Source organism: Rhinolophus sinicus, linkage group LG05, assembly GCF_036562045.2.
Source record: "Rhinolophus sinicus isolate RSC01 linkage group LG05, ASM3656204v1, whole genome shotgun sequence".
NCBI lineage: Eukaryota > Metazoa > Chordata > Mammalia > Chiroptera > Rhinolophidae > Rhinolophus > Rhinolophus sinicus.
In genome coordinates, this window is record NC_133755.1 from 151,099,601 (window position 1) to 151,118,248 (window position 18,648).

An 18,648-nucleotide genomic window follows, 5' to 3' on the forward strand; every position below is an offset into this window, starting at 1 on the left:
CTTAATTTTGATGTTCTAACTTTCCTTTTGGTTTTGAGCATCTGTTTTACCTTGTTTTTCTTGATTCTGATTTTTATCTAATTAAATTTTCCCACTTTATTGAATTTATTATTTTAAGCTGAGTCATATCCTTTGTGGAACAAGGCAAAATATAAAATGTAAAACCAAATAAATGAAAACATTTTCAAAATTGATCTCTGGACACACTATGTTTTTGATTAACAAGTTTAATCAGTTCCATTAAATACGTTTTGAACAAGTATTGCAAGTTTAGTATATTTGAGCTGATACAGCCAAATGGAAAACAATGTTAAATAGTTTTGTAAAACTAAATTGTACTTATTTTTTAATTATGATATTTATGTCCACTTACCACTAATTTAAAATTGGTAAAACCATTCAATTTAAGCCAGTTATTTCTAGAGTACCTGCCTTATATGCTACATTAGGCTGAACAGAAGATTCATTCCATATAATAATAAAAAAATCGTTTTTAGCCAATAGGCTAGCTTAAACTGGCTTAACACTAACCACTGGACATCATATCTGACCTCTTTCACATCAGTAATTTATTTGATTCATCTTTGTTTTAATAAATCAGATATAGATTCTTCTTTGAGCCTCTCTTATTTACCATAAAATTTAAATGATTAAGCTCCCTGGTTAATTGTCCAGACTTTCTTCATTCTGGTGTTTTGACAACTACCTGTTAAGTTGGTCGAATTTAACCAGGTAAATAGTTGCTTACATCTATATGGTGCCAAGTGAGTTTGACATATTTATCACCCAGGTCAACAGAGAGATTGGCTGTTCAAAAGGGTCAGTCCTGGGTGTAATCCAGGAGCCTTTGGAGTGAAAATAATCTGAATTCAAAAGTGCAACTTGAAATGTTAAAGAGTATTTGGAGAGAGATGAGAGCAGACTTTTACATGGAGGCATCTCATTCCGAAAGACATCTCATGTCCTTTTCTTAAAAAAATTAATTTTATAGTAAGTAGTACCTTCATGTGATTCAAAAGGTACAGATGGGTATACAGTAAAAGGATTCCTTCTCATCTTCTTTCCCTAGTTACCTGCTTTTCCTGGTATTTTTGGTTAATTGAGAATTCTCCAGTGACATTTTATGCATATACAAGCAAATAGGAACATTCAGCTTGCTCATCTTATTTCCTAACCCTTTCTATAATTCTCCTTTCTCCATCCCCACTAGTCTTGTTTGTCTCCTCAGATGCTTTGGACTGTTGCCTGAATTATACTTTCCCCCACATTGCAGCCAGTCTTCTTTCTAATGTCCCTTTTCAAACCTAAAAGTTCCTCATCCTACACAAGAAGGAGCCCGCCGTGAATCTTAGCTCAGTTCTTGGGCCGGGCCCTGAGGACTTCATTTCGTGCCCTCTGCCCCTTCCTGTCCTGCATATGGCCCACAGTTGTTCTTAACTCACCCGTCCCACCCCCGCCAAATCATGGACCCTTCAAAAAATCTGAAAGTTCATGGTCTCATCGCACACCACATGCACCCTTTTGCCTACATACCCTTGTTTACGGACCCCAAATTAAGAATATTTATTTTAGTAATATAAAAACTGATTGTCACTTCCTGTGCATGCATAGCATGTGACTTTTCTTCTCCATGCTATTCCCTCTACTTGGAATACTCTGTCCTCCTATTTTCATTAGCGAGCCACACTCAGGTGTCGTTTCTAGGGGCCATTCTTAGCTGAGAGTCCATAAACTCATGGAGCCTTCCACATGTAATTTAGTGTCCTGAGTAGGCTTCCATACTGGGAACAGGCATTTCTCACAACTAGTAAAATTGCCTTTCTAGTACAAATTAACTGTGATTTTGGATAGCATGTATCTTAAGATTGGTCCAAAAAAAGCCCAAGGGTAAAGCTTTTATTTAACCTTCATCTTCTATCTCTCCGTCTTCTATCCCTCCACCTCAGTAGAATACATGTCTGTATCATTTTCTTTAGCATCCCTGCCCTACTGTACTAATTCTCTTTCAAACATTGTGTTAACACTCATTAAGAATAACTCCTATTTATTATGGCCCTCATCTGGGACAGTGTCTTTTATACCTCGCCCCTGCGTTTGCCTCTGTAGTTGCTACACAGAGGCGCGAAAGCGTCCAAATGGCGGGGGGGTGGGGGGTGCCAGTAAAGTTTAGGAATCTAATAGGACATAAGCTTACTCTGAAGAAAGAAACTGAAACGCTGATCCCGATAGATGACATGAATCATCTGGAGAAAGTAGTCCTGCCTAAGAAGTGACTTCTCAGTATGTGAATGAAGTATTGTTACTCCAAGTCAAGTAACCAGAGGGTGTCCGAAGTGCTCAGTTTTATTGCAGAGTGTAGGCATGAGGTCATTTGCTGTTGACTGATTAACAGAGGATTTAGAGAGTAAGAATGTAATGGTGTTTATTCAGTACTGCTCCTGTGGAATCCTCTGAGTGGTGGACGGCTCCGATCACTAACCAGGCATGCTGTGTAGAACAGGGAGAATTTGTGAGATGACTCCGTAGGTGGTAGAAACTTCAAGATCTTTCCTATTCTTTCTGTAATTCTGACCTCACTAAGCAGATACCAGATTTGCTGAAGTGTTTCCCCAGAAATGTTGGTCCCAGGAATGGAGGGTGTCCTGAGTAGCAATAACGAATATTGTAGCCATTGGATTAAGTACAGCCCCTGCTATACTGTATAAAGCAACAGATTCAGGCTATTAGTCTGTTGGGAGGGCTTGCTCAGGCCATATGGTCCCAGGCGCTCACAGCCGAGCCCTCAGCCTTAAGTCCTGGTGATTCTACACCCCCCGCCCCCCAAGGTAGTGCCTATCTATAGGGTCCCACTGAAACAGCTCATTAGCAACCCGCTAATATCAGGAATCATAGCACCTTCCAGAATAGTTTCAATTGAACATGCCTTAACTCTTTAAAAATGCATTCTAGTGCGGGATTTAGTACATGCAGGCTGCTATAACAAAATACCACAGACGTGGTGGCTTATAAACAGCAGAAATTTATTTCTCACAGTTGTGGAGGCTGGGATGCTAAGATGAGGGTGCCAGCAGGGTCGGGCTATGGTGAAAGCCCTCGTTTGGGCTGCAGACTGCCAGCTTCTCGCTGTGTGCTCACCTGGTGCAAGGAGCTAGAGAGCGCTGATCCCATGCATGAAGGCCCTGCCCTCAGGACCTAATAATCCCCTCCCAAAGGCCCCACCTAGTACCATCACCTTGAGCATTAGGTTTTCAAACTATGAATGCACAAACATCGAATCTATAGCAGGAGTAGAACATTCACAAAATACGAAGAACCACAAATGGCCAAGACATACAAAAAGATTCAACTTTAGTGTGTCAAAGAAATACAGATTATAATTAGATTTTAAAAGTCCAGAACAATGCTGGCAAGGTTGAGGTTGGGTCACTTTTTGTGGAGAGTGAGAGGGTGTGTTGATACACCTTAGTGAGAGAGCAGTTTCGCTCGTAGCATCCCTTGGCACCAGTGGTTCTATTTTAAGAGTACATCCTAAGGAATTCATAGGTGAGGCTGAATTTCAGCAGTGAGCACTGAAATGTGTCTTTGGGAGGCAGGTGGTCTGGTAGAGGGGTTAAGAGCCAGGATGCTGGAGCCAGTTGCCCAGCTTGGAGTCCTGTTCCACCATACCAGCTTCGTGACCTTAGGCCATTTAATGTCTCCTTGATTTTCTCATCTGTAAAATGAACATAATAATAGTATCTACCTCCCACGTTGACTTGAGAATTAGATAAATATATGTAAAATACTTGGATCCCTGTCTCCCCAAAGTAAGCAACTGTGTATTAGCTATTATCAAGGGTGATATTGTGAATATTTGAGGCAAATTCAACAATGGAGTCATTTTTAAGTTATAGCATACCAAACTATCTGTACAAAAAGAATGTGATTTGTTCTAAAATGCATCTGTATAGAAGAAAGACAGGTAAGTGACAAAATATTAAAGTGTTTTTCCCCATTGATGGGATCGTAGAAATGATGAGGTCATTTCAATTTTTCACATTTTTATTTGTTATCCATTTGTATTATAATGGTACTTGTTAGAAATTATTAAAATTAATATATGCATTCTTGACTTTTCTTTATCAAGTGCATATTCTTCTTGACATATTCTACTTCCTCTTCCTCCTTTCAAAACTACTCATATTTTACTTCCCCACGGGCCATCTGCCTGGTATTTTCTTGCATTTAGTGTATAGATCAGTCCCAAGGCTAGTTCTTCAAGAATAAGTAGACCAAGTAAAATGATTCCTGAGGTTTTATGGGTGGTGGCTTGCTCTTGGAAGTCTAAGCCAGAGAATGCTGCTTAGGTGATAATGGAACTGTGTCCTCGTCACGTTTCAGGCACTCAGCCTTGTCTCCCACTCCCATCTACTGAACTCAGCACCCCAATTAAGATCGGAATCCTCAGTACCCCTCACACCAGGGGTGATGGGGTGGTGTGTGTCTGTGTGTATTGGGGGGAAATTCCTGCCTCTGGGCTTTTGGCAGCCCTCTCTGTCTGACATTTCCTGGCACATTTCTTTCTTTAAAGCCAGTATTCTGCACCAGGTTGATACTTAATTCCATGAGCACTTTCTAAGACCTCTACTCCACCCCTGCTTTCAGTTCTTTTGGTTCTTAACTCCTTGTGCCACAAATTCAATATTGGCTTGCTTTATGGCTTAGTTGTTCTTACGGTAAGCTGATAGGGGGTTGTGTTTTATATTACTCTGGACCCTTCAGTTTTTGAGCACAGTGTTGTCCATATACATACATGTACACGGAACACACGAAGATTGGATGTTGTTGTGTTGAAAACATTCTTAAAAGATGATTTATGAGTTTTCTATTCCATCTTCTCCTCTGTTTATCCTTCTCTTCGTTTTCAAGATCTCCTTTATATAATTTGGTTCTCTCAGTCTTGCAGAAATTTGCCTGAAAATCTGATAATAGATTTTTATTTCTAAAGTAAAAAAAACCGAAGGGTTCAATTCAGTTCGCAGAGAACACCACGGTCATTAAATGCATTTACAGTGGGGCTCTACCAATATACAAACTCATCCTAGTTGCAGGGACATCTCTGTCGTCAACTCTAAAATATTAATTGCTTGATCAAGATACTTTCATGAATCTACCAGAGAATGTGTTTAAAGTTCATAAATATGTTAAATTCTCATAGATCTTACATTTCTTGGAAAGGGCCAAATAGTAGGAAATGTTACCACGTATGTGCTCTCCTAGTCTGTTTCCAAACTGAGGTTCATGAGCCCCATGAGGGTATGGGAAAATTATTAGAATGTCTATATTATCTTTTCATGATTTCTGTTTTTGTTACGTGTTTTCTAATGCATGTATTAATGCAGAAGAGATATTTTTTAAATAAAAAATACAGATGAAAGAACTTTATGCTCAGATACTTTTATTGATGTGGAATAGAACTTTTAAAAATGGAGCCCACTAATCTAAATGAAAGGTAAAGCTTCATTCATTGTTCCACCACCCAGAGTCAGTTTTTGTTAGAGATTTAACTGTAACAAACAAAAAATCAACATATTAAATATAAACCCTGTGTCCTAGCCTATACTAGGAGTTGTAATGTATATGTTTGTGTGTGTGTGTGTGTATGTATGCTCACACATGCTTATACTTGTACATGTATAACAAGACGCAGTCCCTTCCCTTAGGGGCTTTACATTCTGGAAGGAATGTGAGCGTGGAGCACAATTAAGTAGAAAACAGCACAAGATAGTGTAAGTACGCACGAGAATCGAGCAGGATAAGTTTGTTAGACCAAAATCACTAAACTGTGGCGAGTGACGTAATGCGTAGTGGTGGTACATTCTCCAAATATTTCAAAACCCCTTTTGTGTTAAGATTTTTCCTTGATAATTAAGTTAGTTATTTCATTCACCTACTCAAATAAGGTGTGCTTGAATTATCCCCTGAGTTGACATGTGAACTGTGTGGGCTTTCTCCTCTGATATTTAAAATAATATTTACCACTGCTGTTAATTACATGTCCACATTTTCTTCAAACTGTAAGAGAAAGTGGCAGAATAGACATGATGGGAAAAAAATACCATTTTTGATGCAGTACCCTGTTGGACTAGTGATAGTGTATACAAGTTTTAAAAAGTGAATTCGTTTCCTAGGGCTGCTCTGACAAAGCACCACCAACTCTGGGTAGCTTAAAACAACAGAAATTCATAGTCTCTCAGTTCTGGAGGCTAGAAGTCTAAAAACAAGTGTGTCGGCTCTGATTGCTCTGAAACCTGTGAAAGGAATCCTTCCTAGCCTCTTCTGGCTTCTGGTGATTTGCTGGCTGTCCCTGGCACTTTTTTTTGGGCTTACAGCTGCATAACTGATCTGTGCTTCTGTCTTCACGTGTTCTCCCTGTGTGTCTCTATCTTCATATGGCCATCTTTTTATAAGGACATTAGTCATATTGAATTAGAGGCCCATCATACTCCAATATGACCTCATCTTAATTACACCTGCAATGACCCTCTTTTCAAATAAGGTCACATTCTGGGGTGCTGTGGACACAACATCAACATTTTTTTGGGGGGTGACACAGTTCAAGCCATGACAAAAAGTAATATCAGAGTCTATACATGAACATACGAAGATGCGCAGAAGTCACCCTTGGTGTCAGATGATGCCTTCTTATAGGTAAACTTCCATAGCCATGCACGCTGGTTATGGGTAAATGACAACTGGAAGGAACGGAAGCCTCCTTGGCTACTTCTTTTAATTGGATGCTTCTGTCTCTGGGCTTTGGTAGTGCAGGCCTTGGTAGAATTATTCATATAGACAGTAATATATACTATGCGGCTTTGATCTTCCTGATAAAAATCCACAAAGTAATTTGTGTATCAGGATATTTCTAAGGGTGTCTTGTGTTTTCTGTTGTGATAATGCTACATAACAGCTTCCAAATCTTAGCGGCTTAGAACCACAGATATTTATTTCACATTCATGAATCTGCAGGGTGACTGTGGTTTGGCTGCTCTTAGCTAGATTGGGCAGGGCCGGGCTGGACTCCAAAGTCGAGGTGGAAATTCAGGTCTGTTCCATGTGTCTTTTATTTTGGAGCTCGTGCTGGAGAAGGAAAAGCAGCTACCTGGAGCATACTCTTCCAGTGGAGTGCAAAAACTTGCCAGGCTCTTAGTTGGAATAGGTACACTGTTGATCCTTAGTCTGTTGGTCAAAGCAAGCCACATGGCGCGGTGGGCGGAGGTGTATCTTCTGCATCCTAGAGCAAAGCACCATGAAGTGGCATAGCCATTGGATAATTCTCTTACAGGGAGGGGGTGCATAATTGAGAAGAATAATCCAGTCCAGCAAAGGGCCATTTTTCTTTTGAATTCTATAAGAGCTTTTATATCAAGCAACTTAACAAACCTTTAAAAGAAATAGTGCTTAAACCATAGATGTGGTTTCTTAGTCCAGTCTCTTAGAAAATTATAGTTGAAACTCATACATAATTTTTTTCCAAGAAGAGGTCATGGTATTTCACAATGCTGATTTAATTTCATGTCGGGCTCGGGCAGGCTTCCTTTCTCTTAGATGCTTTGCATGATGCCTTCATCCCGAACCCACGTTTGTGTATTTACCACATTTTAGACTGTACTAACCAAAGCATGGTATGCCCCGCTCCATCTTTACCATAGACAGGTGAGGCAGAACCTGAAGGGACTGCTGTCCTCGTGAGCATGTGCTGATGGAGGACATTTGCATTAAGGATAAAACTGTTTCTGGTTTACAGGTGATTGTTGATTGTGCAACACTATTGAAATATAGCTATGAATGGGATTTATAGATGATGTAATACAGAATTGTACACCTGAAATCTATGTAATTTTACTAACAATTGTCACTCCAATAAATTAAAAAAAAAAAAGCTATGGATGTTGTGTTGGGTATTGTCCCACTTCTAACACCTTCCCCAACAACACTGGCCCAGGTGTATAACACATTGTGTTTGGCATTGATTTTTATCATACATCCCCCCCTCTTTGTTTTATTTATGTAAATTTTATCTCCGTTGTCAAAAATCAAAGTTTCCATGGAACATAGTGAGTTTTTTTATATTCATAGGTTCTAGATAAACAGGACAGTGATCGCATAATACTGGTTCTTAGTAAATGCTTACTGAAGAGCTCACTTGTAAGTGACAAGGTGCTATTTTGGAGTAAGTATAAATTGTTTATTGCCATCTATATTCCCCATGTAAATAAAGATGGAGAAAGTACATTAAAACGTGGTCATTCAATTATTTTTTATTTTGCAATTTTACAAGTATGAGTGCATGCCAGTATCTTTTGAAAATGCATTCCATTACAGATGCCATCCACAAGAGAACAAAGAAGCACATGGCCTTTTCCTTAGTGAAATAGCAATTGACAAGGTAGAATGAACTTTATGTCTTTTGATAGTCTCAAAACCCATTCACATTTAATTACTGAAACCCATTGTTTGCAACTCATATCCTGTACTTTGGAAAGACATTCCATTTATTTCATCTTTTTCCATTAAATTTTATTGGTTTTTGTTTACATCAATTAACTAATTCAGATCCATCAAATAGACACCTCCCACCAAATGATGATAATAAATAGTTAGTAGTAGAAATCACTGCTAACATTTATTTCTGTCCTAAAATTGAAGGCGTTGGGGCCTGATGCAAGACCAGAGCCCATGCAGTGGTGATGGCGTTTGCTGGGAGCCCAGGGAGCTGGCGCAGTGATTCGTTCACATTAGCACTTATGCCCTGAAAGGCCGTGGGGACTGCACTTGAGTTCTGTACCAGTAAAGAGACTCGAGGAGAGTGTGGAGCTTCTTCCTTCTGGGTGCTGACCAGAAGATGTCTGCAAAAAGACAGAAGCACAGATCAGTTATGCAGCTGTAAGCCAAACAGCCAGAGATCCCAGGATTTTAGCAATGGATCTGTCTGATAATTCCAAAATGAATTCCAGAAGTAATTGAGGACAGACTTTTCTTCCCATGTCACCTGTTTCATTATTGATGCTATTTGGAGCCTACCACCTTTAGATTAATCGCAGGGATCATCTGAAGATCTCATAGTGCTGGAGCGATGTAGGGGGTGTCCCCAGAAACCACGTCTGTGGGTAATGCAGGCATCAGATTTTCCCCAACTCTTGTTAGGGACAGTCATGTACACCCAATAAACAGTGGTTGATGGTGAGAAAGAGGAAGTTTTAGCTTACAGTTGAGAAATGAGATCAGCCCAGTATACTTTGTTCTGTTTTCATTGCCTCAAATAACTTTCTATCTGACTTTCTGCATATTTCCCCTCTAATCTGTGTGTACAGTTAGAAAACTGTTCAAAACTGAATTCTTATATCCTTATGAGTATTAATGAGAGGATGCATCAAATAATATTAAAAACCTGTGGTAGAATTTTTATAGAATCATAATTTTTAGTTCTAAAAAGGACCTATAATTTTAGTCCCTAGAAAAAAGGGACTTCTTTAACTTAAAATCAATAAAGAAATGTTTTTTTAAAAAAGATCAAAATTCCATTTTCTGATTCTCTGTATTTACTAATTTCATTTTCACTAGAGAAGTAATTATATTGGCAGAAGATTACATTTCAGAACAGCAGAAACAAAAAATTTGCCAACTGCTAAGGGAAATTTTCTGGCACATTGAACGTTGTATTATTACTTCTTTTCTTAAAACTTAAGAGGTATTTAGTGAATTAAGGGAACATGCTTCCCAGTTACCTGTTTACAAATCTAATTCAGTAAATATTTAATGAATGTATGGACATGTTCACTGCAGTACATTTAATAACGAATAGTAATGACTAACTTGAATACAGTTCAGGATTTACACCCTAAAGGAAAATTGACCAGAGAGCTGGTGTTTACTCTCTTGTTCTTTTTAATGGTGGGTAAAATTCAGGAAGAACCAGGAAGTTGAAGTGAAAATTCTGTGTAGTAATATAGCCAGTTTCAGAGGTTATCATTAGTGGTGTTAATTTGGGCATCAGACAAAGCCGATCTTTCTGGTTCTAAGTCATGGCTGTTTGACCTTGAATAAGTTCTTTAACCTTTCTAAATTTCAGATTTTTTATGTGAAAAGAATTAAGAATACTGTATTAACTCCCTCATACAATTATAGATTGAATGGTGTGTAACAGCATTGAACACAAAATTTGTTGCATATGGTTAATGTTCAGTAAACGTTTAACTGTCTTGCCTGCTGTCATCTTTGTATTCACTAGAGCTGCGTAGCTTGAGTTAGTTCCCCATGTGATTTTAATATTTGGGGCAAATTTGAATATAGCTCTCCAGGTGTTGTTGAAGGCAGTAATTTTCATGAGCACTTTAATATTTGGGTTCATTGAAATTTCAATGGATAGAATTTTCTGTCCCATGGGGCACTGACTGAGGACACATTTAATCTCTATAACAGCCCTTTTACAGATGAGGAAACTGAGGGCTGAAGGTGTTGAGTGACTTGCCCAAGGCTATATACCTTGGAAATACTGGAGTCTGGATTCCAACCAGGCCTTTTTTGCTTTAAAGATGCTGCTCTGCCTTAATAATGTGGGTCAAAGGGGTTAGTCATGTGAAGTACAGAGCATCTTGAAAACAGAACTTCTCAAGGTTAGAGTCTATATAAAATATATAAAATCTCAGTTTTAATGAATTTTTGAAATAATATTTTTAATTGAAAAAATAACTAAGAATATTAATTTACCCATAAAGTTTGACTTTATAATAGTTGTTTCCAAAAAGTGCAATATCTCCTCCCCGGGGTGCCGTTTGGTTGGCACAATTATGGGGTGGGGCACTACTGGTATTTAGCTGGGGGGAAGCAGTGGTGCCAAATTCCCAGCAATGAGCGGGACAGCCCTAGACAAAGGAGAATTGTCCCTTATGTTCAGGAATTTCCTATTTTCTGTAGGACTTATGTAAATATTTATTGGGAAATTCTAAAGAAAAGATTAGTTCTAAATTATCACGTATAGAAGTATCTGTTTGGTTGTTATTTATAGCACTGGCTTTTATGCTAATGTTCCATTCACCCTGCCATTACCCACCCCCTCCCATCCACTCACCTCTGCTCTTTCATATTCCTGTATTTCTTGTACACAGTAAAATAGTTTCTGATCCCATTTCTCCTAAAGCTAAACTTGTTCTATGTAAGTAGGTATAAGCATCTGAGTATGTCTTCTAATGAGCCTGAGTTTACTTACTGAAATACCTATTATAAATTACTTTTTTTTTTTTTGGCATTACATATAACAGATTTTTAAAACTTGAGAATTTACATATTGATATACCTGTTATCAGTTAGTTTCCTTTTGGACATTATATTGATTTCATAAAATGAAGTATGTAAGTAGGTTATAGTGTATTATCTGTGAACTTCATTTCAGTATTACAAAGGGCATATTATAGAACATTTATGTAGATGGATGAGTATTGGTTTCGATTTGGTTGAGAATTGCTTGTCTACAGCAATCTCATGAGGTGGCATTTCTGCTTGTGCATAGTCACTCCCGGAGACTGAGAAGCCACTCTATCTGGAGGCAGCTCTTTGCATCTGTCTGTAAGATAGTTCTTCCTTATTGTGAGCCAAGACCCCGTTCCCTCCATGTCTAATGTCTGGTCCTAAGCATACCCCTTGACGTTCTATTGGTACAAGCCTAAATCATCTACCAGATAAAATCCTTGAGATATTTGAAAATAGCTGTCATTTCATCCCAACTCTTTCCAGGCTAAACCTGATCAGCTCCTTTGACTAATATTCTTAAAATTTAGTTTTATGTCACTTAAACATCCTAAACATCGAATTCCCTTATATTCCTCCTGTAGTGTGAGACCGAGTTAAACACAGTCATATGGATATACTCTAATCCTCAAAAAGGGTGGGACAGACCATCATAATCTTTTTTATTTTGAGCTGATTGTATTAGTTGTTTTTTGGGGGCGAGGGAAGGTGCAGTGGAATCACGCCATTGGGTGTATAGATCTTACTGTTACCTAAAGGTGCAGATCACATTCACTTGTGGTATAAACTCTTCCTCCCATTCTTCAGCCCCTCACCCAGATGTAGAACCTGAGATTCATGTGTGGTCAGTTCCACCTTTCTACAGACAGCTGAGGTCTGTTTGAACCCAAATGCTGTTATTCAGGACGTTATTCATCCCTCCGGAAGTCTAATAAGGAGACTCTATTTTAATTCCAGTTAGTGGTAAGTCTACTGATGAGGACAGGTCCTAAGAACAAATACTGCATTAAGCTATTACCAGCCTTCCTCCAGGTTGAAGATGGAGGTCAGCTTCCAGCTCTGGGTTGAGGTCAGTCAGTGGGTCAGCGCATACTTCTTGGTACAGTCATGCAATGCTCTCCTTTATCCATCTAATTATAGAAGCATCCACCCATGTCCAGCCCACATTTCTCCATTTTATCCATAAGCAGATTGAGAGAAATTTATCACATGACTTTTAAGTACAGTTCCACTGTGTTTACCTCATTTCTTCGGTGTACTAGAATAGTAGCTATGTCCAAGACGGAAATTAGGTCAATGTAATTTGGCCAAGCTGCTATTCCCTCAGCTTCCTCCCCTCCATAAGCCAGCCCTACACACCAGCCAGACCAGACCACTCAGGATTCTCTGAGCACCACACATTCCTTCCCAATAGCTTGCACGTCTTCATGCTGCCCAATGAGCCCAACCTCTTCTGCATCCATTGTCTCAGAAACTCCTGCTCCACCTTCATCGCCCAGCTCTGGCATTACCTGTGGGGTTTCCCAGGCATTTCTCTTCCTGGCAGTTAGTTACTTCTCCTTGGTGCTCTGCCATTGTCAGAGCACTCACCAATTGTCTTACTAGTTGATGGGTTTGAGTTGCTTGTTCCACCTGAGCTTTCTGGCCCATGAATGCTGACTTCATCTTTTCATCTCCAACAGAACACTTGGTCCATGGTAGATGCTTCAAAAAAGAAACTGCCTGCTGTTCTGCTGAATGGTGGGCTTTCTGTGAACATTTTAGATCTCAGGGTTCACTGCCTCCTCTTCCAAGAACTTGCCAAACTGCCTTTGATTGCTAAAGTTCTGCTGAGAATCTTAGTGACGTTCTCCAGTGTGTAATTTGCACAATCCCTTTTCTAACTTTTGTTGAAAATTAAAATGTATTTCCTGTTGTTGTCAGGCTTCTGGCACTTTCCACATCTTCAACAATTCCTGACCCTGCCAGTGACTTTTTCGAAGTCTCATTTGCATATTCTGTTCTTAGAACTTATAAAATGATTTGTCTAGTCCAGAGATGGGTCTTCATTTAGAGTATCTAGCTGCTTTGATGAAATCTCTTTATTCATCTTAGTAAGAGAGCACTGAAACACATTTATTTAATTCTTTTTACGTTTAATTTCAGTTCCCTAGGTGAAGAAGAATTGAATAAGAATTGATGAGTTCTCCGTTCATTTTGCCATCCATTGGCTTTATCCCATTTTCCCAAGTACCAGACTATTGTCCTGTCCCTTGATCGTCACCTTGATTCAGTTATAACTTTTTAGCTCCTTGTTGCTTTGTTTTTGTGACACACATTTGTTTATTTGGGGGTATTATCTCCGGGATGTTCCTCTTAAATGTTTGTGGCATACTTTTGTATCTGTTTCTTTGTCTGTCTTTCCATATTTCTTGTTAAAGAGAATATTCAGATTTCTGACTGTGGTTAACACTGACATTTGAATATCCTTCCTTTGTTTAGATGACAGTGTGGTTTTGAGAAAGACCGAACACCTGTTATATTTTTGTAGAAATATTTCCTAGGAGGAAATATCTGCACAGGAAGGAAAATTTTGGTCTGTTCCTTCAGTGGTCAAACAGTGTGACCAAGCCTCAAAGCACGTTCTTGTCATTATTTCATTTGTGTAATGGGAAACATGTTTTGGGGAAAACAATTGATGGATATCATGGGCATACTGTGTTTTTCCAGTCTGGACTGGTTATGCCTGAATGTACGAGTACAAGGGGCTGCTGTGTGTTAGATGTGAAGCCAAAAGCTACCTTGGGCTGTCTGGGTCCTTACTAGTTTGATATAGTTAGGAAGTCTCCAATAGCTCTGTGCTGAAATTCTTTCTAAGTGGTGCCATGGTTTCAAACAGGGAGCGTTTTGCCGGCAATACCGAAAATACTTTATCTTCAATACAGCTCTTATGAGGTAAGGATTTTGGATATGCCATTTTTATTTAAGTAATGAACTGAATTTAGGTTTAAATTGACTATCCTGATTTAAGGTCACAAAAATAAATATTTAGATAGTAGATTCATGTTGTGGTCCCTCATAAAATTCTTTTTGGTCTCTAATATGCCGTCAATGCAGGAGATTGTTGTAAGTCAGTGTTTGGATGAGCCTAGAGTTTATTGATGTGAGGAAAAGTCAACATTAAGTGAAAGAAGGGCTTTTAAGAACCCCATTATAACCACTTATAATGGAAAATGTAGTTCCCATTAGAAATTGATTTAAGGAGCTGTGGGCCTTCACTGAAGCGTGAAGGCTGCGTTGTGGTATTCTGTGTAAATCATTTTTATAGCACCCTTTGCTGATATCTTTCTGCTGAATCTGTTGGTGTGTGCCTAGACCTGAAAGGACTGCATCTGTCTTGTTTAAGGAATATAAAAATTCCCAGGAATTTAAAGACACCAAAGATGCACATTTTTTAATTTATTGAATAGAATATATATTTTTTAAAAAAACGTTGCCAGTTCTAAACAGATACAGCAGCACCAGATGTCAGTTCTTGGATCATTTAATCTTTTTTCTCTTGTGCTTATTTTTGTCAATATTTTCCCACTGGAACCAAATATTAGTTTCTGGCTCAGCTTGCAATATAAAAATTTTCCAATTAGATTGTTATGACTTCATTTTTATTCATGAGGGGAAACCTAGTAAACAGAGATGATCACATATGGTGGCGTGCAGGAAAGGAACTTTAAAATAATCCACCTGACCTAGGGCAGGGCGGAATGCTGGCATTCTGATCCCTTCTGGAGGTCAGGAGAGGCTGGCTTGAGTCTGAAACCCCCGTCCCCAAGTCATTCTTAATTTAGGAGGAATCCTTGGATTTTTATCAGTCTGCCATGGAAAGACTATACCCTAAGTTTAGATGAATGCCTTGCTTAGCTTTTATGTGGGTTTTTTTTTTTTTTTTTGCATAGTTCTGTGTTAGGTATTTAGGGAAGTATAAGGAAAGTGCGAAACATGGTTTTTGACCTGAAGGAACTTTTGGTTTGTTTGAGGCTGAAGAGGCTAAGAGAAGTGGCATTGTCACCCAGTATGATTAACTGCCTCACAGTAAGTGATCGGTGACATGTGAAATAAGTTCCTAAGAAAGATAGGGATGAGCACACACGAGGTCAGGGAAGTCTTCAAAGCAGAAGTGGGCCTTGTGCTAGATCGGGTCAGAAGAAGGGGTGTAGCAGAGTTATTTTAAAGTTGGGGAAGGAGTAAAGATTAAGGTACAGAGTTGGGTAATTCATTAAGGCATGGCTCCATTCCCACAACTCCACTGATGTGGTCCTGTTGGAGGTCTCCCCCAGTGACCCGCTCCCCCAGTGGCCAGTACACTTTTCTTAACCTACAAAATCTATGTTGAGACACTGGATAGTGTTGATTCCAGCTCATTACGTTTCCGGGTCATATCCAAATGCTTTCTGGTTCCACGGTTATTGAAAGGCGAAGTGTACATCAAACTGGTGTACATGTGCTGGTTCAACTGCTGCTGTTGAGCTAAGGAAACTAGTATCTCTCAGCCTCCTTTTAATGGAGATAAGGATACCTAACTCATAATGTGGTTGTAAAAGAGATAACATGCAGATAATATGATGAAGTGAATGACTTACGGTAGGCAGGCATCATGCTTCGTTTGCTTTCCCTACTGGTAGCCACTCTGTCTTTGCCTGAATGTGTCTTGCCCTTTTTACATCCACATCTATGTACAGGTGTTCTCTCTTTTTAGAATACTGTCTCTGTCTTCTTTACCTGTTGAAATCCTCACTGCTCTGAAAGATTTAGTTTAACACCTCAACCAAAATTGAACTTTGGTGTTTTGATTCTTAGTGTTATTCTTTGGGACAGATCCAAGTTACTAACCCTACATTTTAGTTATTTGCACACATCTTATTTTTTCCTACTGGTTGGTAAACTCCTTGAGGCTAGAGCCCATGTCAGGGACATGGAGATAAACCAGGAAGAGTTGAGATTGTGTCTTCCAGATTGTGTTTCCATGCCGGGCCTTGTGCATAGTTGTCATGCTTCCAGGGTATTCTCATCATTGTATTGTGTGTTTTTCTCCCCCTTAACTACAACCATATGCTTTTAATTTTTAAACCTTTTTCTCTAGCCCTAACTGCACTCCTATGCTTTAGATGTAATCACATGTCTGGTGAATCTCTTCAGCTGCTATCTCATGGGCACCTTAAAGACAACATGTTTAAAATGGATCTTTCATCTCTTCTGCTCCTCCATCCCACACACAGTCTGACCCGTCTTGTAGATTGTGGTATCACCTCCCAGTCCCTGAAGCAGAAACATGGGCATTCTTCATTTCTTTCTTTCCCATGTTGTCTTCATTGAATGAGTCACCAAATCTCAACTCATCTGCCTCCTAAATATTTCTTGAGTTCATCCCTCCTCTTTCTATATCAAATACTGCTTCCTAAGTGCTACTCTGAAGTAGTGTTACTGTGATTTCTTTCTAATAGATCTACTTTATCCTATTCTCAGTACTTTCAAGTCCATCCTCTACAAACTGTGTATATTGCACTCCCTTTTGTAAAACCCTTTGGTGGCTTCCTTTCATATGCACCAGAAATGAGAAGTATGGTTTTATCTCATGAATCAGCTCCGGTCAATTTGGTAATGTCTGCTGTGAGTGCTGTTGTTGGGTTCAGCATGATTGGTGATGTCTGATGTAGGTGCAGCAAAGGGGTGGGCAGCACTTCGTAATGCGTAGCTAGGATTAAGTTATGGCTATTTAGAGTGACATAAAACGTCATCCGTGACCCTAATCCTGCCCATGTCTTCATCCTCATCCCCCACTATTGCCCTGCTTCACATTTAATCTGGGCATAGCAGTGAAATATTGCCTTCTTGTTTTTGCTCAAGCTGGACCTGCTTCCCTGTACCCTTTAACTAGGAAACCCACACTTATCCCTCAAATCCTGGTGTGTGTGAGGAGTGCCTGGGTGTGGCCTGTGTAAGGCTGAGTGCCCGTCTCATAGGCTCTCATGGGCCCTGTGCCTTCTCCATAGCAGTTTGTAGCCCATTGGCCTGAAATCCTACATGTCTCCCTCACCAAGACACTAAATTCCATTAGGGCAAATATCATGTCTTCTTTATCTTTGGTCTCTGATACTTATCACAGTACCTTTCATGTAATATATATAGTGAATTAAATTGTTTATTGAATTGGAACGAATTAGTAAATAATTTTGATTGATGAACGTGCTTTGCTTTTACTTAGATACCCCTTCAGGGTGAAAAGACAGATTTTAGGAAAGGTTAACACTCTGCAGAAAATTTAAATTAGTGAATCAGGCAGTAAGTAGTCACTGGAAAGTTTTGAGCTGGGTTGTGGTGATAAAAGTGGTATTGAAGGAAGATTGAGCTGGGGACAACCTTTTGTTATAGGTTTAAATCTTGGAAACATAGGGGAAGTTAGCAGGGGTGGGGAGAGGGAGAGGCAAAGGCAAGCACATAAAGCCATTCTGAAGAACAGCTTTCTGAGACTTTGTACTTTCATTTCCACATTTGCTCAAGTGGGATGTACTCAGTGACATGTTTTGAAAATAAAATAGAACACTGATGTTTTTATTTTTAAAGAAAGACCATCTTGTAAAACACCTAAGTGATCCATTTTTCATAATTATGTATGAAACATTCATTCTTAATTACTTGAAGAAGGATTATGAGTTAAACATTTTTTTAAATAATAACTTCTGCATTTCTAACCTAAAATCTTCCAAAGTCAGTGGTTTTCATTTTAGCACATTTTGGAATAATGGTTAGTTATGAGGAAAATACTTCAGTTTGTTTTTCCAGCCACCTTTTATAGATTAAACAACTCCCTTCTAATTGTAGGTTTTTAGTCCACCGTGGGCATTTGTATTTCGTATATGATTCATGTGACTGTGTTTACTGGTTAAAGTTTATCTTCCGTTTGTTGTGGGCCATGTAGTAGTTCCACTCTGCTTTATTCTTAATATTGGCTATTAATTGCATCTTAATTGACAGTTGCTTTATTATTTTATTACAGAGTTATGACTCATTGATTAAAAAGAACTTTCCCAAACACTTTGCACTTTTGATTACGTATATGATGGATACCAAGGAAGAGAAGAAGGAACGGAAACAAAGTTATTTTGCTCGGTAAGCATGAACTTTGCAAAATTACATCACTACTTAAAAAAAAATGTTTGAGGGGACTTTGTCCTCAAGTATTACTTGGCATTTTGTGTCTTGTGACTGTTCATAAACAGAGCAGGTAGCCAGCAGAAGTTAAATATACTTTATTTCCTACTCTGTAGCTTAATTGGTTGAGCTATAACTATTTAAAAATCTATGACAAATTTAAAGCCTAATACCTTG

At 38.9% G+C, this 18,648-nt stretch overlaps 1 protein-coding gene across 5 annotated transcripts in view; it reads left to right on the forward strand.

Annotated features, from left to right (window-relative positions):
- Window positions 1-18,648, forward strand: part of NCOA7 (nuclear receptor coactivator 7) — a 118,492-nt gene that overhangs the window by 4,245 nt on the left and 95,599 nt on the right. For 4 of the 5 annotated variants that reach the window (XM_019729481.2, XM_074333541.1, XM_019729480.2 and 1 more), the window contains one exon: window positions 18,317-18,429. In XM_019729481.2, the coding sequence (XP_019585040.2) occupies window positions 18,377-18,429 (53 nt within the window). In that variant the 5' untranslated portion in view covers window positions 18,317-18,376. Of the gene's footprint in view, window positions 1-14,103; window positions 14,221-18,316; window positions 18,430-18,648 lie in introns of those variants that run through there. The other variant, XM_019729482.2, reaches the window with a different exon arrangement.